This window comes from Kickxella alabastrina (genome assembly GCF_025024165.1).
Source record: "Kickxella alabastrina strain RSA 675 chromosome Unknown BX661scaffold_1, whole genome shotgun sequence".
Taxonomy (NCBI): Eukaryota; Fungi; Kickxellomycota; class Kickxellomycetes; order Kickxellales; family Kickxellaceae; genus Kickxella; species Kickxella alabastrina.
Window position 1 is genome coordinate 262,870 of NW_026251472.1, and position 16,257 is coordinate 279,126.

Here is a 16,257-nt window from a genome sequence, read left to right on the forward strand (position 1 = left end):
GTTGCGTACACTGGCGTCTGATGCCACTTTGGCAATGGCTGTGGTGGCACCAGGAGCTCTGTCTGCAATTTGAAGGCCCATTCAGCCTCCAAATAATGCGACTGTGAACCCGATAGTCCGGCGCATAGCGCTCCGGTGCCCCCGCAATTGTCCTTGGACCCTGGCCGCAGCGTCTGATCAGCGCAAAAGTCAGCGTTACCCATGCTGGCAATGATCTCCGTATTGCAGTCAATGTCATCCAGCAGCTCGGTGGTCCACATCACGTCGATCTTCTGGTCGGGGTCATGCAGCCCAAGTTCGTTTGTGCACAGCGAGATCGCGCTGTACCCAGCAGGCTGGGTCTCATCCAGGTGGTTGCAGTACTGCACAATCTTGTTGACCTTGCGCAGCATTAATTCGAGCTCGTCCTCGCTGTAGTGAGACACCCAGATGAACTGCTGCTTCTTATGGCGGGTACAATGGTATATCACTTTGCCATCCTCGCCAGTTTGTGTCATTCTCTTGCAATACGACATGTCCACTGCCGATGACAAAGTGTTGTCTGCACCAGAAGCGCTGGTTTTCTTCGTCCCTTTTTCAACAACATAGTAGTTTTCGCTCACATCAGAGTCATCCCAGGCATCAAAGCACCAGATGCAGATTTCAGACATGCACATGCAACACGAAAAGTAAGCCGAGAAGATCGGAACTGCGCACTTGTCGCACTTTTGGTGTGCACCCAGGGGAACCTTGGGCACAATGCACGGCGTTGGAGCGCAGCCGTACAGTGGATGGACAATGATGGCGTCAGAGTCCAGTTCCGCAGACAGATCCAAGGTTGGAACCTTGAAAAACGATATGATTCCCCCGCAGGATCCGCGCAGCCCGCTGACTTGCAAGTCCCACACAACGGCCAGCTCCATGCACAACATTGACTTGGTAGCCCCTGCCGTCTCACACAGAACGTGGAACTCAGTCCATGAAGACTCATCGTCGGCGATAACGTTGCGTCCGGGCAATAAGATCGGCGTGATTGGTTGGCGCACAGCTGGGGTCTTCTCAATTTCCGATCGGAATACTGGACAGGTCAGATAGCGGGTGGTCTTTGTGCCACTGGTCAGCTCAATATCGAGCTGCGTGATGTAGCGCACGTTGATAAATCGGCAGCTCTTGTTCGCCACGCGCCCGATGCAAGCCCGGCACTTGGGCTGGTTGAACTTGCTGATGCTCGAGCATGTGCTAGTCTGAGGGATCAGTCGCACTTGAACCTCCTTAATATGTGGATGGGACCTGGCCCACTTGCTGTATTTTTTTCCGCTGGAACTGCAGCCATAAGGAGGGATCCTCAGGCATTGTAAAGTTGCTTGAACTAAATTCGTACACTGACTGCATATAGCTGGGACCTTTGTGAGGCGACGTCAGAGTGTGTGCCGGCTCAAACAGGTTGGGCTGCAGACGAGAGTGCTCGAAGTCAGACGCACACAATGTCTCTGGGTTGGGAAGCGCCGCACAAATTGCATCAAGGATATCAGAAGAATCATCGTAAATCAGCATCTCAGCAGCGAGGGTGCATAATTTGTTCGCTCTGCTGTCATCATCATCAGCATAGTTATCCTTGCTGTCTTTCTCATTGCTGCCGTCATTATTGCTGATAATGACTGGTTTCAACTTTTCGATGTGTCCTGCCTCGTCGCATTCTGTCCCGACGGCGGTGCCAGGCAGTGACCCCACGAACTCATGATCAAGCATGAGTTCGTCAGTCATCTTACACAAGCTTTCCTGTGTTGTGAGCCACGCGTCGTCGGATTCTTTGATCTGTTCCAAATGTGGGATATCTGTGGATGCGCTGGTTTGTGGCTCAACCGGGTCACCAGCCGGGGCTCCGCCCAGCGCTTTAACAAGTGGGCCAATCTGCGATTGCGACAGCGTTTCCAAAAATAACTCTGGGACAACTTTAGTAGCAGCGAGGTCGCCAACTTGTCCTACTCCTTCGCCTTGATCTCCCGAGTGATCAATGGCCATAGGTTCGTCCCGAGATTCTAAGACAAAATGAACACCAAAAAGTAGTACAGATGTGTTTAGTCGCCGATGAATCAAAGGAAATACATCCAAAGACCTTATGGCACACATTGACTCGTGATACGTACCGTGGATGGCTTCTTGCCACTCCTGAGCAGCATTGCTTGCAGTGCTGAAGTCCAATCCGCTATTCGTGTCACCCTCTTCCCCAGATCTCCACAGCTCGTCGTCGTCATGATGGCAGTGGCGGCTACTGCTGCTAAAGCGGCGATTGTCAATAAGCACATATAATTTTTCGCATGGATACGTCTTGGAAAACTGCGGGCAAGTGTCGGTCCTGTCAGAGTTTCCATTGCTCAGACGCGATGGCTCCAGCTTCTGCAAAACGCGTCGTGCGATACCAAGGCTCAGCTGGCTGATATCAACAGGATCCTGTCCCTCTTTTGAAGTCACAATTTCCCTGACTTTAGCTTTTGTTGCAACCATGAGTGTGAGGCTTGCAAGATGTCCAGGTGTTGCGGCGGGCGGTTATGGAAAATAATGTAAATAGAGGTGTAAATATCGTAATTAGAAATGGAATTGTTTTCAGAATAAAACGACAAACATAAGAGCCCGAAACGCGAAGCAAACAGTTCATGCTCGGTACTTTCTCCACGGTCAATTTTTCTACCAACCTTTTTCGGCCAGGAAGGAAGTTGAAATATGTGGCCCCTCCCCTCTGACCAGCACAAGGCTTCGAGTGACGTTTGAAAATCAGGCAAAAGTCAAAAGAATCAAGCTCATATTCAAGACCCCAGTGACAGCTGTTTCTGCGTCACAGCCCATAAAAAGTCCCAATAATCAAGAATCAAGCTCGCTGCTGATCCTAATCTCCAGGCGGACTGATTAAGAAGTTTTACTTTCCACAGAAGTTATCGCTCCCATTCACTTAAACACAAGGTTTCCGAAAGGTTTCTATCACAACAGTGTGCGGCGCTAATTCGAATTCTTCCCTTTTCACTCTCTTGTATTTGATTCTGTGTCCAATCTCAATCGACTTATTTTTTAGTACAATTCGTAATGTGGGCCCAGAGATTCGCAGGAAACATTTTGCGGTCGCGGGTAGCTAGCAGTGGCGTCTCGCTCTTTGCGCGCGCACCAACTAGCAAGATCGCAACATCAGCATCAGCCGTCGTGCCAGCAATGAGGCTCTCACTCAACACCTCACAGCCGATTCAGATTCGCGGACTACATAACTTGCAGCCGCGCCGGCGGAAGTACAAGAAGGCGCAGAAGGGTCGCGTGCCTGTGCGTACCGGTGGAAGCACCAAGGGAAACTACATGGCGTTCGGAGACTATGGCCTGCGTGTCAAGCTAGGTCTACGTTTGTCAGCCAAAACGATCTCTGCGATTCACGCGACGCTGAAGCGCAAGCTGAAGGCGATCAAGGATTTGAAGATCTGGCTGCGTGTGTTCCCTGATATTCCCGTCACCACTAAGGGTACGGAGGTTCGAATGGGTAAGGGAAAGGGTGCGTTTGATTACTGGGCTTGCCGTGTTCCCAAGGACAAGATTATTTTGAGCTCAAGGGCCCTGGTCTGAACAATGAGTTAGCGAAGGATGCGCTGCGCCAGGCTGGGTTCAAGCTCGGTGTGCCGACAGAGTTTGTCATTAAGAACGAGGCCACCAAGCAGCCGAAGAAGGCCAATATGCCGCCGACAACGATTCCGTTCCAGCAGGCCAAGTGAACAAAAAATGAGAGGATCATGGAACGTGATGCGCTTATACACGAATCCGTTTCAAAGACAAACAAAAATATATATGAATTACTTTTCTCTTTCGTGCTCGTTCAAAGTGTATTTACAGGGGTTTAGAAATAAAACAAGTGCGACAGACGATAGCGGATGATGAACGCCAACACAGAGTTGAGCACCTGGATCAACAGGATGCGGTTGTTCAGCTGCGATTCATTGAGCTGTCACACCTGACCAGCACCAGATTCAGCAACGTCAGGTTGTTGACGCTGACCATGTTGCCCTGCTCGTCCCGCTCGACGTCCGCAATTCCAATGAGCTCGTATAGCCGAATTATAGTCAGACCCAGTGGCTTTGCCCCTTCGAGCGAGGCTCTGCTGGGCACCATGTACGCGGTGGAATTCATGGATCCGCCGCTCATGCTGCCCCTGGCGCTCGAGGACCGAGACCGAGAGCGGGAGCCAGCCACTGTTGATGCATCTTTCGTAGACTTGAGAGACTTGCCCTTGGCAAAGCTCAGCATCGCAGTTGACAAGGTCCGGTGAGTGCCACTAGTATGGCTGGGAGATTCTTCGCGCTGCGCGTCTGAGCCGGCGTGCGCAAGGGCTCCGACGGCAATTTCAGAGCCAGAGTCAGAGTCAGAAGGTGGGGCTGAGGCATGGTCCGAGTTTGCTTCCTGCTGCAGTCTTGCAACCAGACGGCGCGGAAGCGGGCTTTCAACTGCCATTTTGGGCAGCCTGTGCCGCGGACACGGCACCAGACCAAATATCTGGGGCGCAGAGTACACAAAATTAAATACTTGCGGCAAGAAGAGCAGCAGCAGTGTCTTTGAAAAGTGGCCCAGAATGCCACACACGGCAAATGTCATCCCGGCAAAATAGCAGTATGTATCGCCGACGAACACACGGGCTGGGTACATGTTCCAGTAGTACAGGGCACAGGATACCGCGACAAATGGCAGCAGCAAGTATAGGGTGAACAATGGTGGTAGTCGGCTTCCGCATTGCCGCTGTTGACGTTGGCGATGTCCTTGGCAATGATCGACAGCGCTATGATAATGGATTGGCCGACCTCAACACCATTGATGCCCGCTAGAATGTTGATTGCGTTGGTGCAGAACACAGCCATCAGCCCGATATACACGTAGTACAGCGTGCCCAGGTCGACGATGTGGGTCCCTAACCAGGGGCGCATAAACACAGGAACCATGACGTGAGTCACGCCGTAACCGACATAGTAAACAATGAGAATCGGGATAGACGCGATGGTTGGAAGCAAAAGCTTGAACCGCCACCTCAAGTCAAAGACATCGTCGGCAAAGCCCAGAAAAACCATGCTTTGCAGCGACAGCAGTGCCGACAGGTACTCACCCAGACGGTCAAACGGAAAAATATGCGAGCTGTGCTCGGCAGATTGTGGGTCCTGCGTGGTCCACCAGTTGCGGAACTGTGCGGGGATAAAAGAAACGTCGCTATCAGATATACTGTCGCTGCTACCACGCCCATGCTCTCAGCCAGCACGGGCTGCGAGGGCTTCGACAGATCTGTGCCAGACAGACCCACCCGCTTGAAGGCCGATGTAGTCGCAGGAACCAGGCACCATGTTGCTAGGCCTGCCAGCGCAGATATGCACGTACACACTGCCAATGGCTCGTCACGGAACTGCCACAGCAGCGCCAGCAGTACAGGCGACAGGCACAACGTAATCCTCTTGTAGTCGAGCATTATCGGCCGGATGTATAACTGTTGGCGGCGGAGGCTGTGTCTAGAGAATAAGCAAAGTTTAAATGAAAAATACAAAAAATTATACAAAAGTGCAGATAAAAAATGGTTGCAAACAAAATTAAAACAAAGAACCGGACTGTTTATAATGCTTGCGTGCAAAAGGCAGAAAGAGGTGGCCAAATGCCAATAAAGCTTTGGCCAGTGATATGTGTCAACGTCGCTTTATAAAGCTCAGACAGTCACGATGCACATCGTCTACGCTGATTACAACGATCAACTGATCAGCCCCAGAAGCACAAAACATCATCAAGTGCGTTATTCCAAACCACTCCTTTTGTTGTTTTCTTCTATCCCGAAATTTCATATACCAATCGACTCTTACATTATTTCTAGAGGCAGCAGCAGTATCTACAGTCAGCCACAGCAACCACTGCCCATATACGTCTATTTTGGTCATTTCCTTCTTCTCGCCCTATGTCAAATAAACGGACACTGTCAGAGGCCGGCATCGTCTCGGAGAGCGCCAGCAACACCAGCGCCAACGTCAACGCCGACAACAGAGCTGGCAGCAGTGGGTCAGTCGAGCCATACACCAGCTACTTTGAGGCGCACTCCGTGCTGGTGGCCCTGAAAAACACACACAGCGAAGACAGCGTGTTAATCGCCGGCAGGCGGGCGCTTTTGACAGCAAAAACAACAACACTGCCCGGCGCAGTCCAGCAAGTAGCCGTGCGACTAATGGCACAGCTATGCGCACATCCAGTGATAGACTCAGTGAGAGCCGTTTGCGGGCTGGTGCACGCACTGGACGCGGCAGACGAATCTGTCCGGTGCGAGATCTACCAGACCCTGGCCACACTGCACGAGCTCAAGGGAATATTCGCATCGGTGCCCATTCCCGCAGACACAAAGATCGTGCTGGACGCGGCCATTCTCAGCGATCTGAATCACTCACAACACCGCTTGCGCTGCAGCTCGCTGGCGATCCTACCAATGGTCAAGCCGCAGGACAGACATGCGATTGCAGTCGATGTGTTCGACATAGTCTGCAAGTACACGACTGACGCGCACCCGAAGGTGCGGCAAACGGCGCTGTATGCGATTCTGCGCGAGTACATGATGGGCGTCGAGCTGCCAGTCGAAATGTACGACGAGTGCGTTGTGGCGACTAAGGACGATTTCGAGCAGGTGCGGCTGGTCGCGGTCGAGCTCATCTGGGCGATCAGCAGCGCGTACCCGGAGTACCCCGTGGTGATCCAGAAGTACAAGGTGTCAGACTCCATCCGGCTTCTCGATGACGCGTTCGTCAAGATCTGCGATATGGTCAACGACAGCTCGGTTGTTGTGCGGCAGCGTGCCTGCACGATCCTCGGCCGCTTCAAAAATGTTGACAACAAGTTTTTATCGCAGACATTCAGCAAACAGGTCATGTCTAATTTGCGCCGGTTTGTGCCCCGTGGCGGCCATTCGAGCGGATATCGCGGGCGCAACACCGGCGTGAGGGGCGGCAAGTCTCGCGGCTTTATTCCGACGCCCCAGGGCGACGCCGATGTAGAGTCGGAGGAGTTTAGGCTTTTGGATTCGGGAGCCGCCGGCGCCTTTGTCCATGGCCTGGAGGATGAGTACCAGGAGGTGCGCGATGCCGCGATCGAGTCCATCACGGAGTTGAGCATTGCCAGCACTGGGTTTGCCGCAAAGTCCGTCGACTTTCTGGTCGACATGTTTAACGACAGCAGCGACCGCGTGCGCCTATGTGCTATTCGAGCACTGGTTGCCATTGGCGAGCGGGCGCTGATCAGGCTGACGGACGAGCAGTTGTCCATTGTGCTGTCAGCGATGAAGGACTCGAGCCATATTATGCGTGAGGGCATCTACGCGTTCCTTGCTGTTTCTACGCTGACAAAGTCCGACTGTCTGGCGCAGCTGATGGCGGCATTCAAGGTCAGCCTTGACAAGTACTCTGAGGATCAAATGCACATATACCGGGTACTTGGGGCGCTTGGCCGCAACCACTCAGAGATGATCGACTCTGCCTTTGTGCGCTCGCTGCTGGGAATTAGCGAGCACTATCTAAGCCGCGAAGCTCGCATCGACGACATTATCTACGCGGGAAACGTTATTCTCATATTCAATACCAGCCGCACTAATCGCCAAAGACTGGCGTCGGTGTTGCCGGACTACGTGTACAACCACTTACCGTATTTGCGTGACAAATACCGCGACTGCCTGCCGGGAAACGTTGCCGAGTCCGTGCCGGAGAGGCTGGGCTTTGTCAGGCAGATGCTCGAGCGCCCGCACGTCGACAAATCCGTAGCGCGGCTTTCGCTCGAGGCCTGCCAGCACCTAGCCTCCGCGTCTTTCGCAAGCATCCAAGAGGCATTGGCGCTAGTGTGCATTGCTCCCAATAACCCTTCGTTGTTTGCAGGCGACGGTCCGTCGAGCAGAATGGAGAGCAGCGAGGCCACACTCAAGCGGCACATCAAAGAGTTTGGCCAGCTTGGTCGGGATATAAAAGAAACCGACATGTCGGTACACCACAGCAGGCAGGCCGTGGTGCACTATGCGCGCATTGTCAGCGATATGTTGAGAGCGCAGCAGCTGGCAGACAATATGCTCCAGCGACCAGCCATACTCGAGCTCACATCCTCCATCATGTACGGCTCCTACGAGATCGAGGCGCGCACATTGGGGCTCGATCTGGACTCTCGACTTGCTCTCATCTACATACGCCTTTTCGCCCACGCGTGCTGGATTAATGCCCACCAGATGTCGCAGTATGACCCACGCCTGGTTGAGAAGATATACGAGGAGTTTGTGCAGCGTATACGACGCATGGAAAGCCTAGCCCAGGGTCGATCTGCCAGTATCTCTGGGCTCATATCTTTGGCGCAGCACGTCAGAGAGCACACGGTGGCCCGGCAGGGAATCCAACAGTTTGTCATTCGCTTCAAGCCTCTTTTATTTGCGCCCGCGACCGGTCGCTGCCAGCACGCATCAGCCAGGATATCGAAAACGGCAGTTGCGCGGCGAACCATCGAGTTCAACCACTTGTTCCCGCTCAATCTCCAGATGCACGCATCTTTGTCATGGGTTGCGCACCAGCACAATGTCCTGGTTACTGTTAGTTTACCCACTCAGACGGTTGTTTCGTTCCGCCCGCCCGTTGGCACATTGAAGCCGTTGTCGCCGATGCATTGGCAGCTCGAGTGGGATTCGGTGCCGGTCTCGTTGCCGCTGGGTTCGGGCGAGAGCACAGCGGTTACGCTGGCTGTTGCGCTACAGCAGAGGGCGGACTCGCCGTGGTCTGACGCGTTTATCGTCAGGGGCGACTCGGTGCCAGTTGCTTACAAGCCTGAGGCCTATTACAAAGCTATGGCTGGCAATGCAATGCGGTATGTCAACGTGAAGATTGTCGACGAGGGATACTCGGTGAGCCTGAATCCTGTCGAGTTCCGGCCGGTGGCATCTGCCCACACTCGTGCATAGTAAATAAATAGTTGGATAAGTAAATAAATGGGTTTGAAAGTTTTGTTAAACATATATGGTGTGCTATGTAAAAGGTTCGAATTGTGTGTTTTTATTGAGCAAATAGTTAATAAATGCTAGTATGGTGCCTTTTTGTAAAGCGGCCCTTCGAATGCAGACACAGCGTGATGGTCGCGGCCAAGGTTATCCAAATCCTTGACCTTGTAAATGCGCACCATCCAGTTCTCCGTCGTATATGCTTCCTCAAAGTTATCCAGGGTAACTGACGACGGAAGCTTCTGTTTCCGCACACGATCAAAACCCTGCGGGCCCATGACATCGGCAAAGCGATAATAACAGAGCTTGTGCATCAGCGACTTGCGCATAGTCGGGCTCGCGCTATCTCCAATAGCATACTCGCCCTTTGCGTTGTAAAAGTCCGCCTCCTTGAATCCGTCCGGGTAAACGCCCTGGGCGATGCGAATCATCCACAGGAACTTATTGATATCGTCGCCAGAGTATCCCAGCATGCCGCCAAACACAACCAGGACGTAGTCAACGTCGTGGTGGCGCGCGAGGTCATATGCGGTGTCCTCGTCGGAGGCCAGGATCTTGCCGACCGTGGCAATGTGCGTGTTGTTCCACGTGTTGTTGTCCACCAGCGTCGTGCGATCGGCCATGCCAGCAAGCTGGTAGCCGTAGTCCCACCAGGAAAGGACCTTGGCGTCAGGCTTTGTGTTCATGCGCAGCCAGTAGTAGGCCTCGCGGAAATCATCAATAATGTGCTGCGAGCCGTCGGGCGCGCGTGATGCCAGAACCACCGATGGGGAGGAGTACGCCGATGAGGTGATCCAGCTGCTGTGCCACTGGAACATGCACAGGAAGTACAAAAAGTTCGCCATCACCACGATCTTTGGGAAATACGCGTAGAAGCGCTTGAAAGCGGGCGACGAGTGCACGAATTTCTCGGACACTGACGAAACGGATGAGGCATCTTTGGCGTCGATGGTCTTGGCAGGGCCCTTGGCGGGCGCGGAGTTGCCGGGATTTCCTGCCATGGGCGCGTCTGCCCCTGTGTCTGCCACTGCAATAGCCCTAGTATCGCGAAGGTTCAGGTATATCTCAAAGACGTTGGCCAGTGCAATACCGGCCATCACGCACACAATAGGCGTGAGCGTAAGAATGAGACGGACCATGACGCCAGCAAAGTACGAGGCAAACAGCGAGTACAGGATAAGGAAAACGTGGTTGTCAGACAACTCACGGAAGCTAAAGTAGATTCCGGCAGGAAGCAGCCAGATCAGCATATTGAGGTCGAAGAAGAAGTTGGGCCAGGGCGTGGGCTGATGCTCAGAAACAGAGGCGATAATGGGAATGTGAATCTTGGCGTATGCTGTGTCCCACAGCGAGTAGAAGCGGCCGGTCCAGGGCGCAATGACGCCGCTCATGGTCAGCAGCACAAGCCCGCCGAGCCCAATGACGCAGAGCGTGGCAATGGCCCCGCGCAGCAGTATCTTAAACTGCTGCGGGGGAACCAGCGTGCGCGCAAAGTGGGCAAATGCAACCAGCTGGATCAGCCCAAAGGTACCGAGCGCTGCCATGTGCTCGCTGGTGAAAGTCGGTTGGAACCCGACAAACGGAATCTGCATACTGGCTAGCGTGCCGATGGCGTAAAACGTCGAGTAGGCGACGTACAGCCGGTTGCTGTAGCGGCCCATGAGCAGCAAAGCAAACACATGGAGCGGAACCAGGTTAATAATAAACACATAGCCGCCCCACGCCGAGACCATGTAAAAGTATGATATCGCCGTCAGCGCCGCGTACAGCGCCGATCCCAACCGGACCGAGCGAAGCCACAGGAAAAAGGTGAACACCAGCAGGAAAATGGCAATGCCCTCGTTGTCGTAAGAGCCGGCAACTGAGCGTGAAATATACCCGGGCGCGACACCAATAAATGCCGCCGCCAGTAGGCCCGCTGTGGCATTCTTCACCTCCTTGCCGAGATGATACGTGGCAATCGCCGTCAGGGCCGAAAACGCCGGCGCAAGGAACACGCAGACGTTGCGGATGTCCACAGGAATATTCACAAAGTGCAGCGCGTTGTAGATTGTTGCCGAGGTCACCATGATGCCCGGGTACAGAGTGCCACCGACGACGCGGCCCAGCGGGTACCATGCAGTTTCATCGAACCAGTTCCAGAACTTGTCGAAGCCGTTGTCGACGAGGTAGCGCGTCGTGCGGTAGTTAAACCAGGGATCAAACTCATGGATGACTGACTCGAAGCGGATCACAGAGTACAGGCGCGACCCGATGGCCACGAGCGAAATGAGGCCGAGGATGGCAATGCGCAGAAGCGAGGTTTGGTCGACTGTCGTCAGCCCAAACACTTTTTTCGCCATTGTTGCGTGCAGATTGCGGGAAATGATAGAGTAATAAAAGAGGAAAAATAATAAAGTATTTGCAAAGGACGAGAGAATTAAAAAGAAAACAGTCCTTGCTTTGAAGTCGGTCCACGAAAAACAAAACAAGTAAAATTTAAACGTCAGTAAGCTTTGTATGCTCTCCAGAACAGTGGACCAATGACAGCATGCAATGGCAGCGATTGAATAGGCTGATCGATTTGAATATTTAATCTGTGAATTTTCTCCCATGTGCTGACATTGTTTTTTTTGTGTTTCACGCCTTTCCTTTTAATTGAAGGCGCACATTTCTGTTCTCTTTTCTTTTTGCTTTGCGACGTCTTCCCAATCAAGCATTTATTGACTTTTATTTGTTCTTACATTCACACTCCTTTTTTAATTAAGAATCGTGTGCTAGACATACCTGCCTATTAAGTCACAATGAAGGAGCCGGTGCTCATTCAGGCGCCCAAGCAAATGTAAGTAAAGGCGAAAACAAAAATGAATTATTCAACGAAACCCAATGTTCAGGCATACAAATACAATATAAAATATAAACGACTAAGTTATTATCCAATTTTGCCTTCATTTTCATTCTTTCTGTAGCCATTGCATTCAGTTTGGCGTTCCCAGCCCGCACGAAATCCGGCAGGCGGCCGAGGTCGAAATCAACCAGCGCGACCTCTACACCCAGGAGTCACACCGGCCGGCGCCCCACGGCGTGCTTGATCTGCGCCTGGGTGTCTCCAACAAGATGGACACATGCCTGACCTGCGGGCAGCGCCTCACTGACTGCGTCGGGCACTGGGGTTACATTGACCTCTGCGTACCGGTGTTTCACTTTGGTTACTTCAGATCAACGCAGACGATCCTCCAGGACATCTGCAAGTCGTGCTCGCGTGTTATGTTAGAGGAGGGGGATCGGCGCAACACGCTCAGGCGCATGCGCATGCCCGGGATCGACGGTCTGCAGACGCGCGCGTTGGTCAAGGGCGTCAACGACCGCTGCAAAAAGGTCACCTACTGCCCGCACTGCGGCGCGACCAACGGCGTGGTCAAGAAGGCCGGGCCGCTGAAGATTGTCCACGACAAGTACCGCCAGAAGCGCACGGCGGACGAGCAGGAAGAGTTCCGCAAGACGCTGGCCAACGCTGCTGAGGCCGACCCGCAGCTGACGTCGTTCATTAGCAAGGCGCAGTCAGAGGAGATGACACCGCTGCGCGTGTACAATCTGTTTAAGAACATTTCAGACGAGGACTGCGAGCTGATGGGGCTCAATGCCAACAGCGGCCGCCCCGAGCTGTTCCTGTGGACCAGCATCCCCGTGCCTCCCGTGTGCATCCGCCCGTCGGTCGCGCAGGACGGGGCCAGCAATGAGGACGATCTGACGGTTAAGCTGTCCGAGATCATCTTCACTAACTCGCTGATTGAGTCGGGCATGCGCCATGGCGCGAGCACAGTCAACATTATGGAGCAATGGGACTACCTGGGCCTTGCCATCGCCATGTACATCAACAGTGATGTCCCAGGTGTGTCAGTGGCCGTCATCGGAAAGCCCATTCGCGGATTCACGCAGCGCCTCAAGGGAAAGGCGGGTCGCTTCCGCGGAAATCTGTCGGGCAAGCGCGTCGACTTTAGCGGCCGCACGGTCATTTCTCCTGACCCCAACATGCGAATCGACGAGGTCGCTGTGCCGGACCGCGTGGCGAAGATTCTCACGTATCCCGAGTGGTCACGCCGCACAATATGGAGCGGCTCAAGAAGCTGGTTAGAAACGGGCCCCACGTGTACCCGGGCGCCAACTTTGTGCTGTCTGCCGCGTACTCTCAGAGGATTATCTTGATCAACAACGTTCGCGAGCGGACGGCAAACAAATTAAGCATTGGAGACACTGTTGAGCGCCACCTGGCCAATGGCGACGTGGTTTTGTTCAACCGCCAGCCGTCACTACATCGACTGTCGATCATGGCGCACTCGGCGCGCATCATGCCCTGGCGCACGTTCCGCTTCAACGAGTGCGTGTGCATGCCCTACAACGCCGATTTCGACGGCGACGAGATGAACATCCACGTGCCGCAGACCGAGGAGGCGCGCATCGAGGCGCGCGAGCTCATGGGTGTCAAGAATAACATGATCACGCCCCGCAACGGCGAGCCCATCATCGGTGCCACGCAGGATTTCATCACAACCGCGTACCTGATCACGCAGAAGGAGCGCTTCTATGACCGGTCGCAATTTGTTCAAATCGTCTCGTACTGCTTCGACGCCAACCTCCACATCGACATCCCCCCCCGTGCATCATCAAGCCGCGCACACTGTGGTCCGGAAAGCAAGTCATCAACGTCCTCATGCGCCCGAACAAGGACTTTAAGCTAAAGATCAACCTGGAGGCCAAGACCAAGTCATTCAAAAAGACCGCCATTCCTGATCTGTGCCCGAAGGACGGCTACTGATCATCCGCAACAGCGAGATGATGTGCGGCACCCTGGACAAGAGCGTCGTTGGTGACGGCAAGAAGGAGTCGATCTTTTACATTGCGCTGCGCGATTTCGGCACGGACGACGCTGCGTCGCTGATGAACCGGCTGGCGAAGCTCTCGGCGCGGTGGAGTTGCAACCAAGGGTTTTCGATTGGTCTTTCTGACGTCACACCCGGAAAGAAGCTGCGCCAGCGCAAGGACGACCTCATCAAGGAGGCATACGCCGAGTGCGACGGTCTCATCGAGCAGAGCCGCAGGGGAGTGCTCGAGGCGCTTCCCGGCCGCGACATTGCGCAGACCCTCGAGGACACGATGTCCGGCGTGCTGTCCAGCGTGCGTGACAAGGCGGGTAAGATTTGTATGGAGGAGCTCACTCGCTACAACGCGCCGCTCATCATGGCTACGTGTGGCTCCAAGGGAAGCCCTATCAACGTGTGCCAGATGGTTGCCTGTGTCGGCCAGCAGATTGTTAGTGGTAGCCGTATTGCTGACGGCTTCACGGATCGTACCCTGCCTATTTTCTTAAAGAGGGCGCGCACACCCGAGGCCAAGGGCTTCGTCGCCAGCAGTTTCTTCACGGGCCTGTACCCGACAGAGTTTTTCTTCCACGCTGCTTCTGGTCGCGAGGGTTTGGTTGATGCTGCGGTTAAGACTGCCGAGACAGGCTACATGCAGCGTCGTCTGGTCAAGGCCTTCGAGGATCTGCGTGTGCAGTATGATTCGTCGGTGCGCAACTCAGTGGGCAATATGCTCCAGTTTGAGTACGGCGGCGATTCGCTTGATCCGTACTGTCTCGAGGGCGATGGCATTCCGGTCAACTACATGCACAACTGGAAGTACACCCGCAACACGGTGGAGCTGCCAGAGGACGACCAGCGCCTGGCGCCCTTCCAGATTCGCCACATTGTCGACTTGGCGCTGAAGGAGCCCCGCTTCGTCGACTGGACCAACAAGGACTGGCGCGAGCACACCAAGGGATTCCTGTACGACGAGCTCGCCGGCCGCCTTGCATCTCTGCGCGCGGCATACGGGATCGATGCATTTGACGAGGCTCCCGAGCACATTTTCAGCGACGCTGCTGCCAAGCCCAAGTCGCGCGGCAGAAAGCCTAAGAACGCCCGCAGCAGCCGGCGGATTCGCCCGAAGAAAAGTCAAAGGCCATCTTGGCATGGTCTCTGGCCAAGGCCGACGATCAGGTGCCACTAGCCACCCGCCGGGTCATTGACAACAAGCTCCTGGTGACGCGCACATTGCTCGACAGCTTCCTCGACATATGCATCAAAAAGTACCAGCGCTCGCGCGTGGACCCGGAACTGCAGTCGGTGCTGTCGGCGCGCAGAGTATCGGTGAGCCGACGACACAGATGACGCTTAAGGCTTTCCATTTCGCCGGTATTGCCAGTATGAACGTCACTATGGGTGTGCCGCGCATCAAGGAGATTATCAACGCAGCCAAGAACATCAGCACACCGGTCGTCCAGTGCAAGCTCATCAATGACACCAACATCTCTTCGGCACGTATTGTCAAGGGCCGCATCGAGCGCACGTACCTGGGCGACATTGCGCAGACCATTGAGGAAGTGTACACTGCGACCTCGTGCTTCATCGCCGTGCAGATTGACATGGATGCCATCCATAAATTGCAGCTCGAGCTTACACTGCCCAATATCTGCCAGGCCATCAGCGTTGCGCCGAAGCTCAAGATCGGCAACAATGTCCATATGGAGCGCCCCTGCCGTATCAACGTGTATGCCAATTCAAAGGACCCGAAGGATCTGCACTACGAGCTGCAGAAGCTCAAGCGCGCACTGCCCAAGATCATTGTTCACGGAGTCCCCTCCGCCCAGCGCTCAGTCATTATCCGCAAGAGTGACGGCAGTGGGTACACGCTCAGTGTCGAGGGCTACAGCTTGATCGAGGCCATGACAACGGACGGAGTCGACGGCCGCTATACCTACAGCAACCACATGATGGATAACCTGCGCTACCTTGGAATCGAATCCGCGCGGCGCATCATGATCCGCGAGCTGACCGAAATCTTTGACAACTACAGAATCTCTATCGATATCCGCCATTTGATGCTGCTCGGCGATCTCATGTGCTACAAGGGCGAGATTCTGGGAATCACTCGGTACGGTATTGCTAAGATGAACGACTCGGTCATGATGCTGGCGTCGTTTGAGAAGACTACGGATCACTTGTTTGATGCCGCTGTGTTTGGCAAGCGCGATATGGTGCATGGTGTGTCGGAGCGCATTATCATGGGCCAGCAGATGCCGGTGGGTACAGGTGTTTTCAAGCTGCTGATGGACTATGATCGCGATGTGCGCCCGACAAGGAGGCCGCTGCTTTTTGATGAGCCCAGCACAGGCACTTCTATCGGTTCTACTGCTGCCGCCGTTGTCACTGCCGGATCCATGGCGATGGAAGTCGGCGCGTAGTTTTATAAATATTTTTTCT

General features: G+C 54.2%; 6 protein-coding genes across 6 annotated transcripts; 3 read left to right on the forward strand and 3 right to left on the reverse strand.

Annotated features, from left to right (window-relative positions):
* Positions 1–1,081: 1,081 nt before the first annotated feature.
* BX661DRAFT_1159 (uncharacterized protein) lies at positions 1,082–2,721 on the reverse strand. The gene is made up of 2 exons (XM_051532419.1): positions 2,127–2,721; positions 1,082–2,018 (listed from the first exon to the last, which is right to left on the reverse strand). The coding sequence occupies exons 1-2, from the start codon at positions 2,482–2,484 to the stop codon at positions 1,252–1,254; spliced, it is 1,125 nt and encodes a 374-aa protein (XP_051394889.1). The 5' UTR covers positions 2,485–2,721; the 3' UTR covers positions 1,082–1,251.
* A 182-nt stretch (positions 2,722–2,903) lies between these two features.
* BX661DRAFT_174963 (ribosomal protein L16p/L10e-domain-containing protein) lies at positions 2,904–3,816 on the forward strand. The gene is given in 2 exon segments (XM_051533953.1): positions 2,904–3,532; positions 3,544–3,816. The coding sequence occupies 2 exon segments, from the start codon at positions 3,058–3,060 to the stop codon at positions 3,723–3,725; spliced, it is 657 nt and encodes a 218-aa protein (XP_051394890.1). The 5' UTR covers positions 2,904–3,057; the 3' UTR covers positions 3,726–3,816.
* Positions 3,809–5,597, reverse strand: BX661DRAFT_174964 (glycosyl transferase family 4-domain-containing protein). The gene is given in 4 exon segments (XM_051533954.1): positions 3,809–3,952; positions 3,967–4,640; positions 4,712–5,177; positions 5,216–5,597. The coding sequence occupies 4 exon segments, from the start codon at positions 5,453–5,455 to the stop codon at positions 3,848–3,850; spliced, it is 1,485 nt and encodes a 494-aa protein (XP_051394891.1). The 5' UTR covers positions 5,456–5,597; the 3' UTR covers positions 3,809–3,847.
* A 74-nt stretch (positions 5,598–5,671) lies between these two features.
* Positions 5,672–8,981, forward strand: BX661DRAFT_174965 (armadillo-type protein). The gene has a single exon (XM_051533955.1). The coding sequence runs from the start codon at positions 5,930–5,932 to the stop codon at positions 8,939–8,941; it is 3,012 nt and encodes a 1,003-aa protein (XP_051394892.1). The 5' UTR covers positions 5,672–5,929; the 3' UTR covers positions 8,942–8,981.
* A 33-nt stretch (positions 8,982–9,014) lies between these two features.
* BX661DRAFT_174966 (oligosaccharyl transferase STT3 subunit) lies at positions 9,015–11,407 on the reverse strand. The gene has a single exon (XM_051533956.1). It carries the CDS (start codon positions 11,317–11,319, stop codon positions 9,058–9,060), a length of 2,262 nt encoding a protein of 753 aa, XP_051394893.1. The 5' UTR covers positions 11,320–11,407; the 3' UTR covers positions 9,015–9,057.
* Positions 11,408–11,760: 353 nt separating this feature from the next.
* Positions 11,761–16,238, forward strand: BX661DRAFT_195141 (uncharacterized protein; the record flags this gene model as incomplete). The annotated part of the gene is made up of 7 exons (XM_051537918.1): positions 11,761–11,798; positions 11,953–13,021; positions 13,072–13,566; positions 13,626–13,750; positions 13,786–14,948; positions 15,005–15,120; positions 15,150–16,238. 7 exons carry the CDS (start codon positions 11,761–11,763, stop codon positions 16,236–16,238), a joined length of 4,095 nt encoding a protein of 1,364 aa, XP_051394894.1.
* Between the last annotated feature and the right edge of the window lie 19 nt (positions 16,239–16,257).